General features: G+C 39.0%; 1 protein-coding gene across 5 annotated transcripts in view; it reads right to left on the bottom strand.

The window, feature by feature from the left end:
• Pdhx (pyruvate dehydrogenase complex component X) overlaps positions 1-18,375 on the bottom strand; it is a 58,292-nt gene that overhangs the window by 38,026 nt on the left and 1,891 nt on the right. The window contains exons 2-4 of one of the 5 annotated variants that reach the window (XM_027422372.2): positions 17,184-17,244; positions 13,981-14,170; positions 5,826-5,906 (exon numbers count right to left, since the gene is read on the bottom strand). In XM_027422372.2, coding sequence (XP_027278173.1) covers positions 5,826-5,886 — 61 coding nt within the window. In that variant the 5' untranslated portion in view covers positions 5,887-5,906; positions 13,981-14,170; positions 17,184-17,244. Of the gene's footprint in view, positions 1-5,825; positions 5,907-13,980; positions 14,339-14,383; positions 14,485-17,183; positions 17,245-18,375 lie in introns of those variants that run through there. The other 4 variants (XM_027422373.2, XM_027422374.2, XM_035446280.1 and 1 more) reach the window with 4 other exon arrangements.

Genomic DNA, 18,375 nt, shown 5'->3' with positions numbered 1-18,375 from the left:
CCCATTTGTAAATTTGAACCCCAAGGCCTCACAAGGTTAGCCCCTGAGAGGAAACTTAAGGGTATAGGCATTCTTATTATATACAGATTGACAACTCAACAATAACTATATTGTCACATAGCACTGAACTCTACCCATATGCTAATGACTAACTCTTCTGTCACCAACCCAGCCCTTATGCTCTGTAACACACTGAGCAACCTGCTTCAGTGTCTAACAAGGATCTCAAAACCAACCACACTCAAGCCTGAATTTAACGCCTGGCTTCTGTCTTCCTACCTCTTGACCAGCTCAAATCTCCTTCTCTGCAGTTCCAGAGCCACAGCTCAGGTCCAGCAGAGCACATAGCTCCACATTTCTGTTCCCTGCTCTGGGTGGGCTCTTGGGGGTTTCTCACTTTATTTTAAAGTCCATTTATTCTATAGGGACTAGCTCATCTTTAAAGCCTTCAAGGATTTCTGTTACATTCCAGGCTTTTGGCCCTACCCATTAACTGCTTACAGCAGCTGCCCAAACTGCTCATAACCAGGGAAGAAAGCATACTAATGCACAAACACATTCCCCACAAAGAAAAAGAGCTAAGCAACGTTACCAGTCAAATGTAATATCTAAGATCCATCAGTTATACCATATCCCTTACCTCCATTCCAGCCTGATTTTTATGACCAAACTTCTGCTGTGAGGTCCACGTTGTCATGCATTTTCTTGCCTTTCCTAGCACCCAGATGTTTTTCAAAGAAAAGCAGTGCTGTCCTAAACCACCAAGCTCATTTAGCAAGCTCACTTCTGGCATGAACCACATGGCAAAAGTCCCAGCATTTTGACTTTGTGAATTATAATTCTTCAGCACCCTTTACTTTCATTTTTAATGATTCTTAAATGTGTTATGGGAGTTTTTACCATGCAGGCAAATGCAAACCTGGTCCCATCACTTGGAGATCTGGGACCCATGTCAGGCAGTACCTTGGCTCAGTACACAGGTACAAAGGTCCATTTAAGAGAACAAGCTCTGCCTACTTTCCCTCTCTTTTTCTCTGAGGAGATCCCTGAGAGATCTCTGTATCTCTCTCTCTTTTCCTCACTGACTCCACACCTCATTTTTGGGACTATGACCCTGATGGACTCTGGCATATTTCTCAACTAAATACCTGACCACTCTCTTCCTGGTCTCCACACATGTCATCAGTGGCAGAAGTGACATCTGAATGCTAGACCTCTGGGAGTCAGAACATAACTGTGAGGGTTACAATCTATGTCCATGCTCTCAATGTTGCATGTACTATTCATTAAACACCAGACTGGACCATTTAACAGCATTGTTTTAAAGACATTTGTGCTCACATCACATGGGGACCCCCTCAAAGTCTTTGCCAGAGCTTGCCACTTACTCTTCTCTCCTCTGTTCTCTTTTAGCACTTGCTTGACCAGCCTTCAAGACAAATATTAGGGAGAGTGCACCTGGTTGCCTAAAATTTCTCTGTATATCTAGTGATTTTGAATAGATTAAAAATCTGTCCTTTTTCCTTCAAATGTTGGAGCATGAATAAAGAGGAGGGAAGGACAGCTAGACAGCATGTAGGAAGACATCTGCCAGTGGCTAATATCTGGAGGGATTATGAAGGGACCAGACTCTTACCCAGCTCCCTGTTTTGGCAGCCATGGCAGGCTGCAGAAAAGACCCAGTAAGATGTAGGCCTCTGACTCAGCACATGTTGCTGAGTTTCCAGCCTTTAGACCTTGCCCGACCTGCCCCAGTCACTAGGAGGTCAGATACCCTCCATGTGGCAAGGAACCAATCAGAAGTTAGCTGGAGGGTTCTGAATGTGCTTCACAGTAACAGAGCATAGCAATTGCCCTGGGAGGGCTTATAGGCCATAGCAACCAGTTGACAAATTAGCCCAGGCCCAGAAGTGCACCAATCCTGAGATGGTTGTGGACCCCTAGACACTCCCCTTGCTCTGTCCCAATAACATCTTTGCCCCTTGGTGTCTCTGGGTCCTTCTTGTTCCACCCGCCATGTCAGTAGGACAAAGGAACCAAGTTAATACAGTTAGCTTGTTAACTTATTTACTTTTGCATTGGATGGGGTCTCTTGGTGATTTTGAGGGTTCAGAATTTGGGCACAACAATTACTCTTACTACCAAGGGAACAATGACCAAAAGATGGAAAAAGGAAAAAGAAAAGCAGAGTCCAGAAAATAGAGGGTTTTCCCCAGCTTCCTTCACACTGGTGGTACTTTTTCCCCCCTTGTCTGTCACCTCCTTGGCCTGGAAATTCAGGGTTTTTTGTTTTTTTGGTTTTTGTTTTTTTCTAACCACCATGATAAGAGTTCTGGAAAAATGGCTGCTATACACAGTAGATAAACACGACTTTAAAGACAGTTTTGTATCAAGTATTCTTAATAACTTAGTAATACCAACAATCAAAATCATCTGATACTTTAAAAAACTAAAGAGTAGTTTCTCACTTTAGCTTATATTACAGAGGTACTAAATACAACTTCTAAAATATATACATTATTACAAATGTTCAAACATACACAAAAGTGGCAAGGAAAGTTCATGAAGTCACATCATCAAGTGTAGTCATAAGTAGTCTTGTTTCACCCATCCCTGTCCCTGGCCTTAAAGTTTCCACCACTGTCACCTCAAAGCTAATCATAGTCCTAGCATCATTTTATACACAATTGTTACAAGTGCTAGCCCCTGGAGAGAACTACAGCACCATTAAACTTCTAAAGAGAATGGTTCCTTCATAGTATTCAAAATCCAGCCAGATTTAAAAATGTCTCTTCAGTTTGATTAAATCATAATCAAAATAAGGTCTCCACACTGCCTTAGTCTCTTAAGTCTTTTATGGTTTAGGTCAGCCTCCCTGCATGCCACTCTTGAAATTTATTTGTTCAAGAAACTGGCCTGTAGCATTCCCCAATCTATGGCTTGTTCACCATTCCTCATGGTGTCATGAAACACGTCCCACTTCTCACTGAACATGGCAGGCTTAAATTAAGTACAGTCTGCTCATGACAGGTGGGGTATATTAACCCCACAGACTACCTAGCTGCCTCTCTTATCGTGAGCTAGCAGCCACCACCAATCACTAGCTACGTCTATTATTTCACAACAGACAGTAAAATAGTGACACACTGATACTAGAATGACTTTTACACTTTTAACAGCTGAAGTATGCCAACAATGAGACATTTCTTCTTATCAATTATGCAGTTATTACCTTCAGCTACAGTTTGGAGAAAAGATGGGGAGGGATAGTTAGTCTTTCCATTTATTACTACTTTCAAAATGAGTTAATTTTCTAGAATCCTCCGAAGTTTTTCAATCACTATTAGTTTTTAGTGTAACTCAGAACTTAGGGTTCAAACACACTTACTTAGTGTATACTCAAATGCTGTTTATCATCCTTATTGATCCTTAAACTACCTTGCTTTGGCTCCTGAAGTCTATAAAATGCCCTCTTAGGTTTTTGATCGTACCCTTGCTTCCTGAACTAACAGGGTATTATAGTTTCAAAGGCATACTTCCTACTCTAGCAGTAACCATGCTTCAAGGAGTTTCACTTACTTCAGTGGGAGCTGGGACTGAAGAGACTAAAGCACAATGCTTTATGGCAGTGCTCTTGCCTTCTAGGTTGGTCCTTGTTTCTACGTATTTCCAGGAAAGACCTTGAAAATTACTGCCACAGCGTCTTTCTTTAACCTCTACTATTGTTCACCTGTTTTATCTGTGACTCACAGCAAAGCACAGGGTCCCAGACCCATGAGCTTAACTATTCCTTTGATTTATTCTGTAAAATACATATATAAGCCTGACATTCACATCACTATCCAACTATCACTCACCCCCAGGATTGTTTTTGGAGCTCCTTCAGCTAGAATCCATTAGGCATTTATAGGCAAATTTACTGACATTTAAAATAGCCTTACCCACAACCAGATGTATGGTCAGGTTCACCTGCAAAAATATACATCCACCTTTTCAGAGACATCCACCTTTTCAGAAAGACCTTCTAGTCTTTCTGTCTCCCCCACCCTGTCCTTGTCATCACAAGCGCTTGGTGTTTTTAAGCTTTTCTCTTATCCTTCCCCTGATGCTGATTCCAGGCCCTCTCACCTGCTGGTGAGTGCTCTACCACTAACTCTACCCATAGTCCTAGGCCACCAAAGCCCGGGCACTGACGTTCCTCTTTCTGATAAATTACATTGCCCTTGTTTCTACCCTGCTATTTCTCACTGACCATTACTCCACAACAGGAGGTACTGTTCACTTCTTTATACTATTATAGACATTGTAAAAGTCAACAGCTCTCATCCTGACCACCATTTGGGCTGCCTCCATTTTCTGTTATTATAAATAGGGCTGTAATAAATAGTCTCATGTGTGGTAGGTTTTGTCTTATTTTTACCAGTGTAACATCAAGGTGGAAGTCTCTGGAAATAAATACAAACATAATCTTTCTAAACACTGAGGATTCTTGGCGTTTAGACTATTTTGCACTCTCAGTATTTGAGAGTACCCACTTCCACCATTCCATCCACAGATCAAATGTCAAACTTCTACATTTCTGTATATAATAGTGAACATGATATTTCAGTAGTACTTATTTGCTTACTTTATCAGTACACAGATTAAGCATCTTTTAATCCACATTTAAGAGCAATTTGGAACCTATTTTCTGTAACCCACCTGATCATATATTGACTTTTTTTGGGAGCATTCACATTTCATGATACAAGCTACAAATATTCTTGTTTTTCAATTTGCCACTAGATTCTTTTTATGTGGCTTACCGTGTTTTCTGTTATATAAACACATTATTATTATTATTATTATTATTATTATTATTATTATTATTATTATTTTGTTTTCTGTGCATAAGTGTTTTGTCTGCATGTATGCATATGTATCACTTGTGTGCCTGGTGCCCATGGAGGCCAGAAGAAAGAGTTGGATTCCCTGGAACTGGACTACCATGTGGGTGGCTAGGACTTCCCCTGGAAGAATAGCCAGTGCTCTTTACTACTAAGCATTTTCTCAAGACCTACAATATAATTCTTTTTTCAGCAAATTTAACACTTGTTCCCATTTTTGCCTATGGATTCTGAGAGGCAGGGAATTCACAACACTATAAGCTGTAGAGGAATCTATCAAGCTTTTTCCTAGTACTTGCAACAAATGTTTTTATTTTTATATGGAATCTGACTTATTTGTAATTTAGTCTTGACACAACACAAACAAGGAATCTAATATTGTGTGGTTTTCAAACCCAAAACATCTGTATTTATTGTCCAATTTTCTATTCTGTTCCACCAGTCTGTGTTTTGAAGCACCTATCACACACAGTTTTACAGAGCCTAAAGGCCCAGTAGCTAGCAAACCATATTCCTTCCTGTTGCTGTTGCTTCTTTTTAAAGAGTTTCCTTATATTCTTATTTATTTGTTATTTCTCATGAAAAACCCTCCCAACTTTCCTACTTCCAGGAAAGCAAGCAGACACACAAATGTACTACAATAACGTCATAAATTAAGCAGAATGATAATTATTTTGAAACCAATGGCCATGAAAAGAACTAAATATTGAAAGGGAAAGTCTTGAAATGTTCACTATTATATGAAAGTAAAAAGACATAGTTTAACCCAGAAAACTCTGATACACCAATATGGGAAGTTTTTATTTACATAAATTTACACTAACCAGCAAAGAAACACATCTTCTTCCTTTGTAACACGAATCAAATAAAATACATGGTGTAATGGGAATAAAATGATCAAATAAGCAAGCTGGGAAGACACTGGCACACACTGCTCACCTTCCTTTTTCAGCCATTTCACAATGTTCCCTTGTTCCATTGTAGGAGACAGTGATGGCATTAGGATCTTAATAGGATCCGCTGAAATTGAAAACAGAAAAGATTAACCAAAATACACACATACATACACACACACATACATCATACACCACACACACACACACACACACACACACACACACACACACACTGTACCTCACAGCCTATTGAGAAGTGACTACAGAAAAACCAAAATTTTAGGTTTGTTTAATGAATACTTAAATATTTAGAATACTTTCAGCTCCTTTTTCATGACCAAAAGACATGAAACAAAATCAAGACAGGATTCTAATGTCCTACAAAATAATGGCCGAGATCAGACATTATGAACCTGATTATTTTAATTTGTTCTAATTCTACACTTTTCAATCTGCAACTGTTGTTGCTAGTAGGTATGAGCAGGAACAGTCTTGTCAAGGGGGATTGGGCAGGAAAACCTAAGGTGATAAGCAGACCTCATATCCTAATAGGTGACCCATGAGATTTCTCAGTGAAGCACAGCTAAGGAACTACTTTCTCCTTAGACATCTAACGGAGATACCACCTGATCACGCAACAGCCTTCCCAAAAGTCTTCACTGTATAGGAGGAACTCATTGGAAGATCATGTGAATTTTACACTACAACTTATATGAAACTTATTGCAGTAGAATACCAGAGCAACACAGAATGTCCTCTGTCCCAATGAACTCTCAAGGACTGCAGCACAGCTCACACATTCCAAATGTGGGCTAGAATATGGTTTCCTTTTCTCTGTTGATATTAGAGGATTACAAGCAAGAGGATTTAACAGGAATGCTTAAGAGGATCAGAAATTTCCTTTTGGAAACCTAATTGATTTTACTGTAGTTTCAAATGGAGAATGCCATTCATGGTAAAGGCATTTTCAGTCCTTTCAAGTCACGTAGTCAGGGGAAAGCATTCATTTCTTTGAAGTTTTCTGGTTATAGGAAATATGTTTTCCTCTTAGGTTTTCCTTCCATGGGCTAGGTGATAATCAATCATCTTTCAAAGAGATCCATAGGTACATTTCTATCTTCTCCAGTCACTGGGGTTCTGTGGGCTTGAGGCAGCAATTCACACACAACCTCCTGACCGCAACCAAAAAACCCAAAGTCTAAATACAGGGCTATACTGAGAAGGATAACACAGATGGCCTCAGATTTTAAGCCATTCCAATAAAGCCATCAGCATTTAGACTCTACCTATCAATCTAATCTCCATTTACCTGACTTTTAACTGGTATCACAGTGTTAAAGAGCTAGAAAAGTGGAATGACCACTCATAACAGCCCAATGATGAGTCTACACTGTACTCCCTGTTGACATTCCCATTTTCTTTTTTTGGTTTTTTCGAGACAGGGTTTCTCCAAGTAACAAATAGCCCCGGCTGTTCTAGAACTCACTGTGTAGACCAGACTGCCCCCAAACTCACAGAGATCTGCCTGCCTCTGTAACCTGAGTGCTGGGATTTAAGGTGTGCAGCCATCACCACCAGGGCAACATTCCCATTTTCAATGACAGAACTGCAGTTCATAGTAAGAGAGTTTAGTCTTCCTGCCTACCTCAGGGCTAGCCCCTACTATGCTACCTCACTTTGGGTCTCTGTGTTCCTTAATGTCCCTTAAATGCAACTCATCATTTAACTGCTGGTTATGGGTAACCTAGTCACGAAGAAATCAACGACAGCAAACCAGACATATCAACTCCACATGTGCAGTCTTCATAAGTCTAACAAAATACCTAATACTCCTTTTCCTTGGGCATAAAGAATTGCAGTACTAAGAAAGCACTTTCACAACTGATAAGGGATGTTTCAAATGCAGCAGAGAGCAGCTAATCTCAGATGTATTAGGACAGATACAAATACAGGCTGGAGAGTTATTTCAGTGGTTAAAAGAACTTGCTGTTCTTCCAGAGGACCTGGGTTTGTGTCCCAGAACCCACATAACAGCCTGTAACCATCTGTAACTCTATCTAGTTCCAGGGTATCTGATGACCTCTTCTGGCCTTGTGGCTCCAGGCATACACATGGATACACAGACATACATACAGTTAGAATGCCCACCCACACATGTAAAATAAAGTTAAAATATTAACAAAAAATATGAGAGAGAAATAGATTAAATGGGTCTCTTACTCCAAATTTATTACTAAAGCATTGTAGTTTGCAAAGAGCCTGGAGACCATAGACCATCCAACTCCTGTCTACTCTGGCTTTCTTCATTATCACCAATAATTTCATTTAATTCCCAAATGAACACCAATTGAGATGCAAATTATAGCTACACAACACAGCTCTAAAAGTCTTTTTCTTGGTTAAAAAAAAAAAAAAAACCCTTTATGCACTAAAAGAAGCACATTAGGATTCTAGATAGGTAGAAATAATACAACTATACCACCTCAATACTCTTGTTCTCTTAAGATGTCATCAAAGTCTTAAGTCAACTGGAAGTAGGAATCTACTTAGAGAAAACATACATACATACCTGCATGTGTGTGAATGCTAACTTATTGAAGCATTAGAAATGTATGTCTAATTCCAAATCACAACGATGGTATACTCATAGTTATGAAAAGTTCAGCAAGTGTTCAAAACTTAATACATGAAACATACTTTGAAGTAATGCGTTTTTAAATCTCGGATTATGTTGAGTATTGATTTTCACAGCTTGCTAAACAAATGAAGACATCAAGCTCAACTCTCAACATGTATTTTTTAAACTCAGGGACAAACATGCTTGGAAAATAAGAAGGCAAAATCACCCTTATTTCTAAATAGCACCACTATTTAGTGCTATTTCTAAATAGCACCATTTCTAAATAGCAAGCCACTCTCTAAAAAGCATAGCTTCAAAAATACAAACAACCCCCGCCCCCATACATAGCTCTTATTAAAAAGTTCAAGCCTGGCATAATGGGACAGGATGTCACGATCATACAAATGTCAATCTGCCACCTAGAATTCTACTTCAGAGAGGTGAAATAGAAGGACACAGTGCTTCCACAATCGGATCATGATTTATGACAAACATTAAATCAGTTCTCTCAAAACAGACTTTCTAGTATTTCTACACTTGGTTCAGATGCCATGATATGAGCAGCTCTTACTATTATCCCTTTGGTAATCTCTCACCCAAGAGACCTTCGTATTCCCACTACTCCTAATGTTAAAGACTATATTATGAAATGTCTGCATTTATTAAGCATTATTTTTCAAAGTACAACATCAAGAACTCCAGAATTTTGATTTTAAAAGTAAAAAAAATTAAACATTCTTCACACAGTCACTCTTTATGGGTGAACTACAATTGCTTCTCTGAATGATGACAATAAAATGTAAAAAATCCCACAGTAGATCACTACCCTTTCACTCTGTGAAGATGACAAAAAGCAAACAAAGCTATTTTGGACACTGTCATTATTCAGTGCTGTCTCTTGACTGATTGTGCTGGTTTACTACAGATGTGCCATATACTCCAATTCTAACCAACCTGTCTGCAGACTTTCCAGCTAGAAATGCCATTTTAAACCATTCACAATAACTTATTAACAAGAATACATGTTTCATCCTAACAGATCCCCTTTGGATTGGAATATTATACACTTTTTTTCCCAAACATTTTTTTTCTTCTGGTGGGGAAAGTAAGCATACAATAATAAACCAGGCTTTAGGTATCAGGCCTAGTATATGCTTCTTTAGCTCCCTGGAATAGGATTAAGTTGTACCCATGCTATTTCATTTTCATTAGATAGTATTTACAGCCTCCTCCTTCATTCCAGTAAACAGTACATTTCACTGAGAAGACTGTGAAATGTGCACCAACTATTTCCTACTAATTTCAACTTCCCTAACTATCAGTGAGACTAGAGGAAACATGAGGATAAAGGAAGTCAGGTTTTTGTTCAACTAGTTATACCAGTTTATTTAAAATAATACTTAATCATATTTAGTATTTTGCCAGAATTTAACTTTTGTAGCAGTTCAGTGCCTGTTTCTTTTCATAAATAAGTTAGAATATTCCTGATTGGCAAGTGAGTCAATATACAAAAGTTATAAAACAATAAAAATATTAAGATTATAGTGTTATATGTTTCTACTAATTCATTTTAAAACACTTTTTTTGTTCATTTTTTAATTAATTTTTTACATTCCAATCCCAGTTCTTCCTCCCTCCTTCCCTCCCAAACCCTCTACTCCCCTTTCCTCCTCCCATCTGCTCCATGGAGAGGGTAAGGCCTCCCCTAGGAAGTAGACTAAATCTGTCCCATCATCTAGTTGAGGCAGGACCAATGCACCTCTCCACCCCACACCCCTGTGTCTAGGCTGGGCAGGTTTCTCTCCATATAAAATGGGCTCCACTAAGTCAGTTTATGCATTAGTGTTAGATCTTGGACCCACTGACAGTAGTCTCATATACTGTCCCAATCACACCATTGTCACCTATATTGAGGGAGTCTAGTTTGGTCTTATGCAGGTTCCCCAATTGTCAGACCTGAGTCAGTGGTCTCTCACTAGCTCGGGTCAGCTGATTCCATGGGTTTCCCCATCATGGTCGTGACTCCTTTGTTCATATTTTCACTCCTCCCTCACTTCAATTGTACTTCAGGAGCTTGGCCCTTTGGTTAGTTATGGATTTCTACTTCTGCTTCCATATTTAAAACACTAACCTTTAAATGTCCCACAAACCAATAAAACTATTTTACTGTCTTTCTGTCTCATATGAACAACACAATAAATGACTGCTTGGAATGTTGCTTATTATACAATATGAACTGTATGAACAATTTATCACCAAATTGAAGTGATCTATTTAGTTCTTCAAATCTGTTGTCAGTTTTCCTACAGCAAGATTCAGCTTTAATTTTAAATGTGGCATAATAATCTGATTCTAATTTCTCTTTCCTAATGTATATTTTTATCCTGGCAACAAATCTCATATTTAAGCAAAATCAATTATGTTGAAGATTTAAATTCATGATAGATACAGGAATTATAAAAGGTCATTGGATTAACACAGAAATTACTATAACAAACTCTTAAAATATAAATGCAGAACTAATTGCTTTGTGTTGTTAACATGAAGCAGATCTAAGCTCCATTACAATAATGAAAGTGATTAAAGGACATTGGGCAGTTTATATATGGTACAGCCAAGGCATGCTCTAGCCCATTTACTGGACTGTTACCTAAGCACACAAAAACCTTGAAATGAATAGGCAAAGACAAAAGTAAATTGCTCAGTATTTTCTTAGCTCCAACACAGGAATCACTAATAAAATGCAGCTTCAAAATTGCTGTTCAAATAAAGCAATCCTGCCATCTGCAGGCTAAATGGAATACAGCAGAATGAAGGACATGTGATTTAAACCCAGCACCAGGGAACAAAACAGTAAGACTGCAGCAGTGCATAAAGGCAATTTCAGTGTCACTTTAAAATAAATGACTGCTGCCAGCTTTCTTTGTGCCTCACTATTTTCTGTAGTGCTGGTAGAACAGACTGAGACATCTACAGCCTGTGACAGAAACAAATATACAACATTATGTATGAAAACAGCTGCTACAGGGCTTGCCTGACATGCTAACAAACACTCCAAAGACAATGGTAATACATGATATCCATTTGCTACCTACTGTTTGCACATAAACAAAGACTAAAACAATGTACAAATGAGGGAAGTAACCAGTAGTCCTATCAGCAATAGCACCTATGAACCACAGCAATGACCAGCATGGCACAATAACCCTAAGGGTGCAGCGGTGGGACACAACCTTAGCATCCAGCAGCTTTCTAATGTAATTGGACTTAAGACCCACTCAATGAGGGAAATCATGCCTGATACTGGACAAGTAGCCAATTATTACTCAGGGCTAGTGAAGTCGTGGCTCTAGGAGAACCTACAACCACCACTTTACTAAATGTGAAGGTACAGTAGTCCACTCCATCATGTGGCTCTGGCAGGCCCTGCCCTTCTCCCATTCCTTGTCTTTCTAAAAACCACTGGATTCCATCCCTAAAGCTAGCCCCAAGGTTCATTCCTATTTGTCCAATCCCCCATCCTGACACTGATACCAAGGTCCAGCTATCAAAGTATTGAAATCCTGCAATCAAAAGTCCCCATTTGGCTCATCTAATTAATATGCCCAATTAAAATTAAATACCTCATCCTGACATGGGGTGCCCCCATTGTATCTTTATAAGCTGCCATTTTCCTATAGGCCAGGTCTATCTCCTCTCTATCCAGAGGCAGTCCTTTTGCTTCTAGGGAAAGTACCCCTTCTCTCCTTTCCCTTGTTCCTTCCCCTTCTCCCTCTTACTCTATCTCCTGTCTTTGTCCCTTATTCCTACCATCTGTCCCTTCTTTGTGCTGACAACTTGGTCTTGAGGGTCCTAAGCCAATATTTTTCCTTTCAAAATCTATTGTTCCCATCCTCATCAAGGAAACTTCTCTTAGCATCTGACTGAAACCATTACAGAAAGCCACAACCAATCAAAAGGCAGAGATTTGCAACCCAGTCCCAGGGCAAGACAACTCCCCAACCTAAGGCTCAGAACATTTTAGAAAAGGGGTTAGAAAGATTTTAAGAGTCAGAGGATCAGGGTGTTTTGCTATGAAATGTACCTCCTAGTAAAGTCAGAAGCTATGCCCATAAAGTCCCACAACATGACTGTTTAAACAGGAGCCGAACAAGGACAGCAAACAAGTCATAGTTCTTGGGGGAAAGACCATGAGGCTTCAACCATACACAAAGAACTACAGACAACTAAGGAATGCTGAGGCAGGAGAATTATCTTCCCCTGGAGAGAACATATCAATTGCTTATCCAATACCGAATGGTCAGCCTTGAAAACATACATACAAGTGATATTAAACAGGTTATATTTAGGATATATATACATATATATATATATATTTAATATGGACACATACACACACATATATGCAGGCAACAACAATAATGAAAAAGAAATGGAATTTGAAAGAGAGCAAGGAGGGGTATATGGTAGATTTGAAGGGAGGAAAGGGAAGGAGAAAATGATGTAATTATATGAAAAGTAAAAGAAATAATAATAAAAGAACAAAAACAAAAGTCAGGAGCTGCTATGGAATAACTGCATAAAGGTATATTACATATGTTTGTGCTGCCTGTTTAACAACATAAGGGTGTTACATTTGTTTTTGCTGCATTTGTTTAATTATGAAAAGATGTATTGCTGTTTCACCTTGCCTGCCTAAGGCACCTGATTGATCTAATAAAGAGCTGAATGGCCAATAGGTAGGCAGAGAAAGGATAGTGGAACTGGTAGGCAGAGAGAATAAGTAGGAGGAAAAATCTAGGAAGAGGAGAGAAGGGAGGAGGAGAGGGGGGAAGGGGATGGGAGATGGGGTGGGGGGAGAGGAAGACACCATGGCCAGCCAGGCAGCTGCCAGTCAGTAGACACAGAGTTGGGCATACATAAAGAAAGGTAAAAAGCTCTGAGAAAAATGTAGATGGAGGGAAACAGGATAATTTAAGTTATAAGAGCTAGCAAGAAATAAGAGCTCAGATAAGGCTGAGTGTTCATAACTAATAAGTCTCCATGCCTTCATTTGGGAGCTGTTTGGTGTCCCCCCTCCAAAGTCTGGAACAAGGTGCCATGGCACATGCTTGTGACCCCAGCAATAGAGATGTGGGAGACAGAGGCATATCCCCTGAAAAGCCACTCCAGCTGGTCTAGCCTATTCAAAGTTCCAGGCCAATAAGACTCTCTCTCAAACATAAAAGAAGGATCCTGAGGAATGACCGAGGTTATCCTCTGCCCTCCACATGTTCATGTATACACAAATACACAAAATTACAAAGAAATTTATTTTAAAGTAAGTACATAATTTTATCATTTATTAAAGACAGAAGCAACGTTTTATAGATGAATGTGCTTGCTTACTTTTACATAAAGAATAAATCTTGGCTGAATATTTCATAGGCATCTTCAGTTCAAGGCCAGCCTAGACTGCAGAGTAAAATCCTGTTACTGTTCTACAGATACAATCCACAGAAGCTATACTTGACTTCTCCAAGAACAGACATTATATTTGGATTATTCTACTTTTTAACATGGGAATTTTTATACTTACATCATACAGTGGTTACTAGTTTAAACATTAAAATGATGGGAGAAATGCAGTGTAACAGCTGAGGGGAAAAAGTCAGTGATGTAGGGGCTGTCTTCATTCGTCTTTGTCCACACTACACTGAATGGATTACATAAACTGGCTTCCTTGCACTTGACCTCCAGTTGAGTTCAGCCAAAGGGCAGTCAGGAAACTGAAGGGAGAGAAGAGTGAAGTTGGTATAGTTCTTCTGCAGCACCCTGCTTCCTGTGGAGTCACCAGGGGCTGGCTAAATCCTCCACTATAGGACACAGCACTTCAGAGGTCTTCCCAACTGGCTCCCTCTAGGCAGTGGAGACAAGCATCTTGTTCTAAACAGCATCTTGAATTCACAAAAATGTCACTTACTAAATCCTCCTTCAATTACCTTTTAGAAAGCACTATTTCTTGTCTGGATGTTTACTTATATGGGAAGACTTGGGAGAGGCATTTAAATAATGAAGAAAGTTCTTCACTTGAGGGAAGAGTCTGAGCAAATGAAAACACAAAGTATTTATGTTTAGGGACAAATGGTCTCATGGTCCAAGAGTGACCTTAACCCACATCTAGATATGAGTCAAGACTTCCAATTACTGGCTTTACTGTGGTGACTTATATACATGTTTATAATTGAAATTTCTATATTAAAATACATCTTTCTTGTTCTCAGATTTATTTAATATGTTTGCAAAGCAACACAAATACTTTCTATAGGAAATAGCCAAGATGTCTCTAGAAACAGGATAGGTGGTACTTATGGGTAAATTGTGGTAGGATCCATGTCCCTTTGAAACACAAAATTTTGCAAATGTGCATTTTTTTTCTGAAGAGGGGAGAGCTTTGTATCAGTGTTCAAAAAGATATGTGCCCCTCTCAAAACTAGCGCTAGTAAATTCCCCAAAGACTGTCTTGAACGCTTGCTTGCCAGTGTCAGTTCTCCCCTAGAAATGTTTCTGTAATGGGAAAAAAATGGAAGAAAGTTCTTATGCAGTTATAGAAATGTAGTGAGCAGAAAGCAGACATGGCAAATATACTACCTACTCCAGGGTCATATACAGCTCAATTCCTTTAGACAATCTGTTGATACCTCCAGCACCATCCCACAATATAGGGAACTAAACCCAGGGCTATGTGTTATTCATCTCAGCCCCTGGTTTTTGAGAGAGAGTCTCACTGTGTACTCCAGGCTGGCCTCCAACTCCCTGTCCTCCATCCTCCTGCCTCAATCATCAGCTTATTGACTGTTTCACATACTTTCAGGAAATAGTCAATGCGTATTTCAAAGAAGGCTACTAGAAAGGTGACAGTTTCAAAGAGAAGAATCTATGTTCTCACACTGAATACTCCAAGCTCCAGAAGAGTTCTGTGCTGGGCTGCTTGACATTAAACCAGAAAGTAAAAGTTTACATGGATCCCAGTTTATTTTCAAGGCTGCAACATGGGCAAAAGGAAATCACCATTCCAATTACTTTAGCAAAAGAAATGGACATATGTGTCAGAGACACATTTTGCTGTCAAAAGCAAGTAAGGCTTAAGGGAACACTAAGAAGGCAAATTGGAAACATAAGATAGTAAGAAATAAACATTTTCAAACTATACTGTGTAATTCTGCTACTGCTTATGTAGCCTAAAATTGCATTTATCCAAAATTACGTTAAATAGTAGTTACACCAGGACTGTTTCTAAACTACTATTTCATGTTGTAGCTATTAAAGTATGTCTCACTCCCAATACAAAGAATATTTACAAGAGTTCATTTAGGATAGACACACAGTGAATAAAATGCCAGCATGCTGCTAGATTTACTCTGCTGTCTATGACCCAGCAGTTTCTTGATAGGTAGTTTTGGTGTCGGGCAGATGGTTTGAAACTGATTATCATAGAACATATACCATGGGTCTGTGAGCACCAGAGGAGTTAATTCATGCTAATTATTGGGAAGACTGCACAGTGCAAGGGAAGCTCTCAATAAATTATATATCACTTCTGAACCCACTTCCTAAACTTTGCTATCCAAGGCTCATTCTAAAAATACATTTTGTATTAATATTTTTGAGAATTTTATACATGCATACAATGTATTTTGTACATATTCAACCCCTATTCTTCCTTCTCAACTCCTTAGTCCATCCCTCCCTGTCTACCCCTCCCAACATCAGGTACACTTTTTTCTTTAAACTCATGGAGTAGAATTTGTTCTGCCCATATATCCATGGCAGTGGTGCTATCCACTGGATGGAGGTCAACCTACCAAGGACTAAATCCTAAAAGGACTCTTTCCGACTGACTAGCAGTCATCAACTGTCAATAGCTCCACCCTCATGCTGGAATGTTGACTGGCTTGATCGTATGGGGATCCTATGCAGGGTACCTTAGTTGCTAAGGTTTCAGGAATGCAGCAGTTCCCTCATGCCCAGAAGACACTGTTTTATCCCACTTCTTCCTGATCTCTGGCTCTTACAGTCCTTTGCCCATACCCTCATCAAGGTTCATTTTTGTTTTTAGAGAAATCAAAACAGCTCAAAGTTGATGACTGATTTATGAACTAGTTTACCCAACACAACACAAGGAGATTTGGTATAGCATGCTGGCCTGAGTTTGGGTTTAACTTCCTCTTTTTAAGACATTGATGCCATCCATTATGGGTGCACTGCTCTTCTGGTATCACCTAATTCTAACCCTCCCTAGGGACTCTACCCCAAAATATCATTACCAAGTGGATTTGTGTGTTTAATTTCCAACACATCACTGCAGTGTACATGAAAAGAACACAAACAACATTCCCCCTTGATGCTTGGGGTAATACTAAATACCTTAGTAATCCAAGTCTCTGGCTGAAGACATGGCTCAATAGGTAAAGGAGCTTTCAGCAAAATATGATGACCTGAGTTCAGTCCCTAGAGCCCACATGATAGAAGGAGAGAACAGACTCCCACAAGTTGTCCTCAGACCTCCACACATGTTCTGTGGCATTCCTACCCTACCCAAATAAATGAATAAATAACAATAAAAAAAAAAAAACCTAACCCAAATCCCATCTAGTCTAAAAAGGTAGAAACAGAGAAACTCCAAATGCTGTGTCATTCCGTAACCACTATATGTGGCTTCTGGGGGTTTCTGCTGTGTCTTCAGCCTGGAAGGACTGCCCCCTCTTCTAGGTACTCCTTGGTTCATCAACATAAACTTACTTCTTAGGGCTCACTACATATACCACTGAAATCCTTCCTGTCTTCATATCTCTCCAGTGGCCTATAAACACAGTAAAAATAAGAATATCAAATAAATTCAGGATTGCATGTCCAGAACTTAATATAACTGAATGGGCCAGGTGGCAGAATTCCAAGAATGTGTTCTACTCAGTAGATCACACTTTGTAAGTAGGCTGCCATGTGCCCACTACCTGACAGACATTTGCTCATTTATGCAATCAGGCTAGTGACAAGTAACACTGCCTTCTCAAAAAGCATTTCAGTTGAAAGAATGAAAGAAGGGATTGGCTGAACATAGATACACAGAGCATTGTTTAGTTCAAAACAAAAGTATGACTTTTTTTTTCTAGGCTTTTGTAGTTTAACCCAAGTAAATAGCAATAATGCCAAAGTTTTAGATCATTAGGAAAGTTAATAAAAAATTTAAGAAGTACTAGCTAAGAACACAGCATGTGTCATAGCTCACAAAGGTAGCCAATAAATACCTTTTAGGGAAAACAAAACAAGAGTACTTCCAAATTTACAGATTTTAAAATCCTATATAAGTGTGTTAAAGAGAAATGGGTTTAATAAATGTACCCAACTCATAGAGTCTTTGATTACCCAGAAAGCAGTTTAGTTTTATTAAAGTACAATTTTTACTCATGGAGATAAACCCACTGTCCTTCCATTATTTAACATACAGTATATCAAATGGCAGGACTTTCTTATATGTGTGAGTATGGCTGGAGATTAGGATGGGTTCAGAGAAGACATATTTAGGATTCATTAGACATTTAAGTCATCATTCTTAGTACCAACTCATAAAGAAACTCCTTATATATAAAGATGAAAAGACAACCCTGTAATTTCATATTTCCTAAAATAGATAATATTCAAGTAGCTTAACAAAAGCCCACAGGTAAGAGTAGGTAGATAAATTTGGGCTTCACACGTAGCATAATATCCTTATCAGAGGTCTCTGTCACAATATCCAAAACCATGAAATATGTTACATATATAACAAGAGAGAATGAAGATGTATGTGGAACTAAGGTCATTATCAACTGGTTTTGAGATAGGGAAAACATCCAATATCCATGTGGGCACACCATAGCAACAAGACTTCTTCATCCCCCTGATGGAAGGAAGACAGGAGGAGTGGCAAGAGAGATAGACTAGCCATTACTGA

Source organism: Cricetulus griseus, chromosome 6, assembly GCF_003668045.3.
Source record: "Cricetulus griseus strain 17A/GY chromosome 6, alternate assembly CriGri-PICRH-1.0, whole genome shotgun sequence".
NCBI lineage: Eukaryota > Metazoa > Chordata > Mammalia > Rodentia > Cricetidae > Cricetulus > Cricetulus griseus.
The sequence above is the reverse complement of the archived record's forward strand: the minus strand, read 5'-3'. Positions and strand labels throughout refer to the sequence as shown.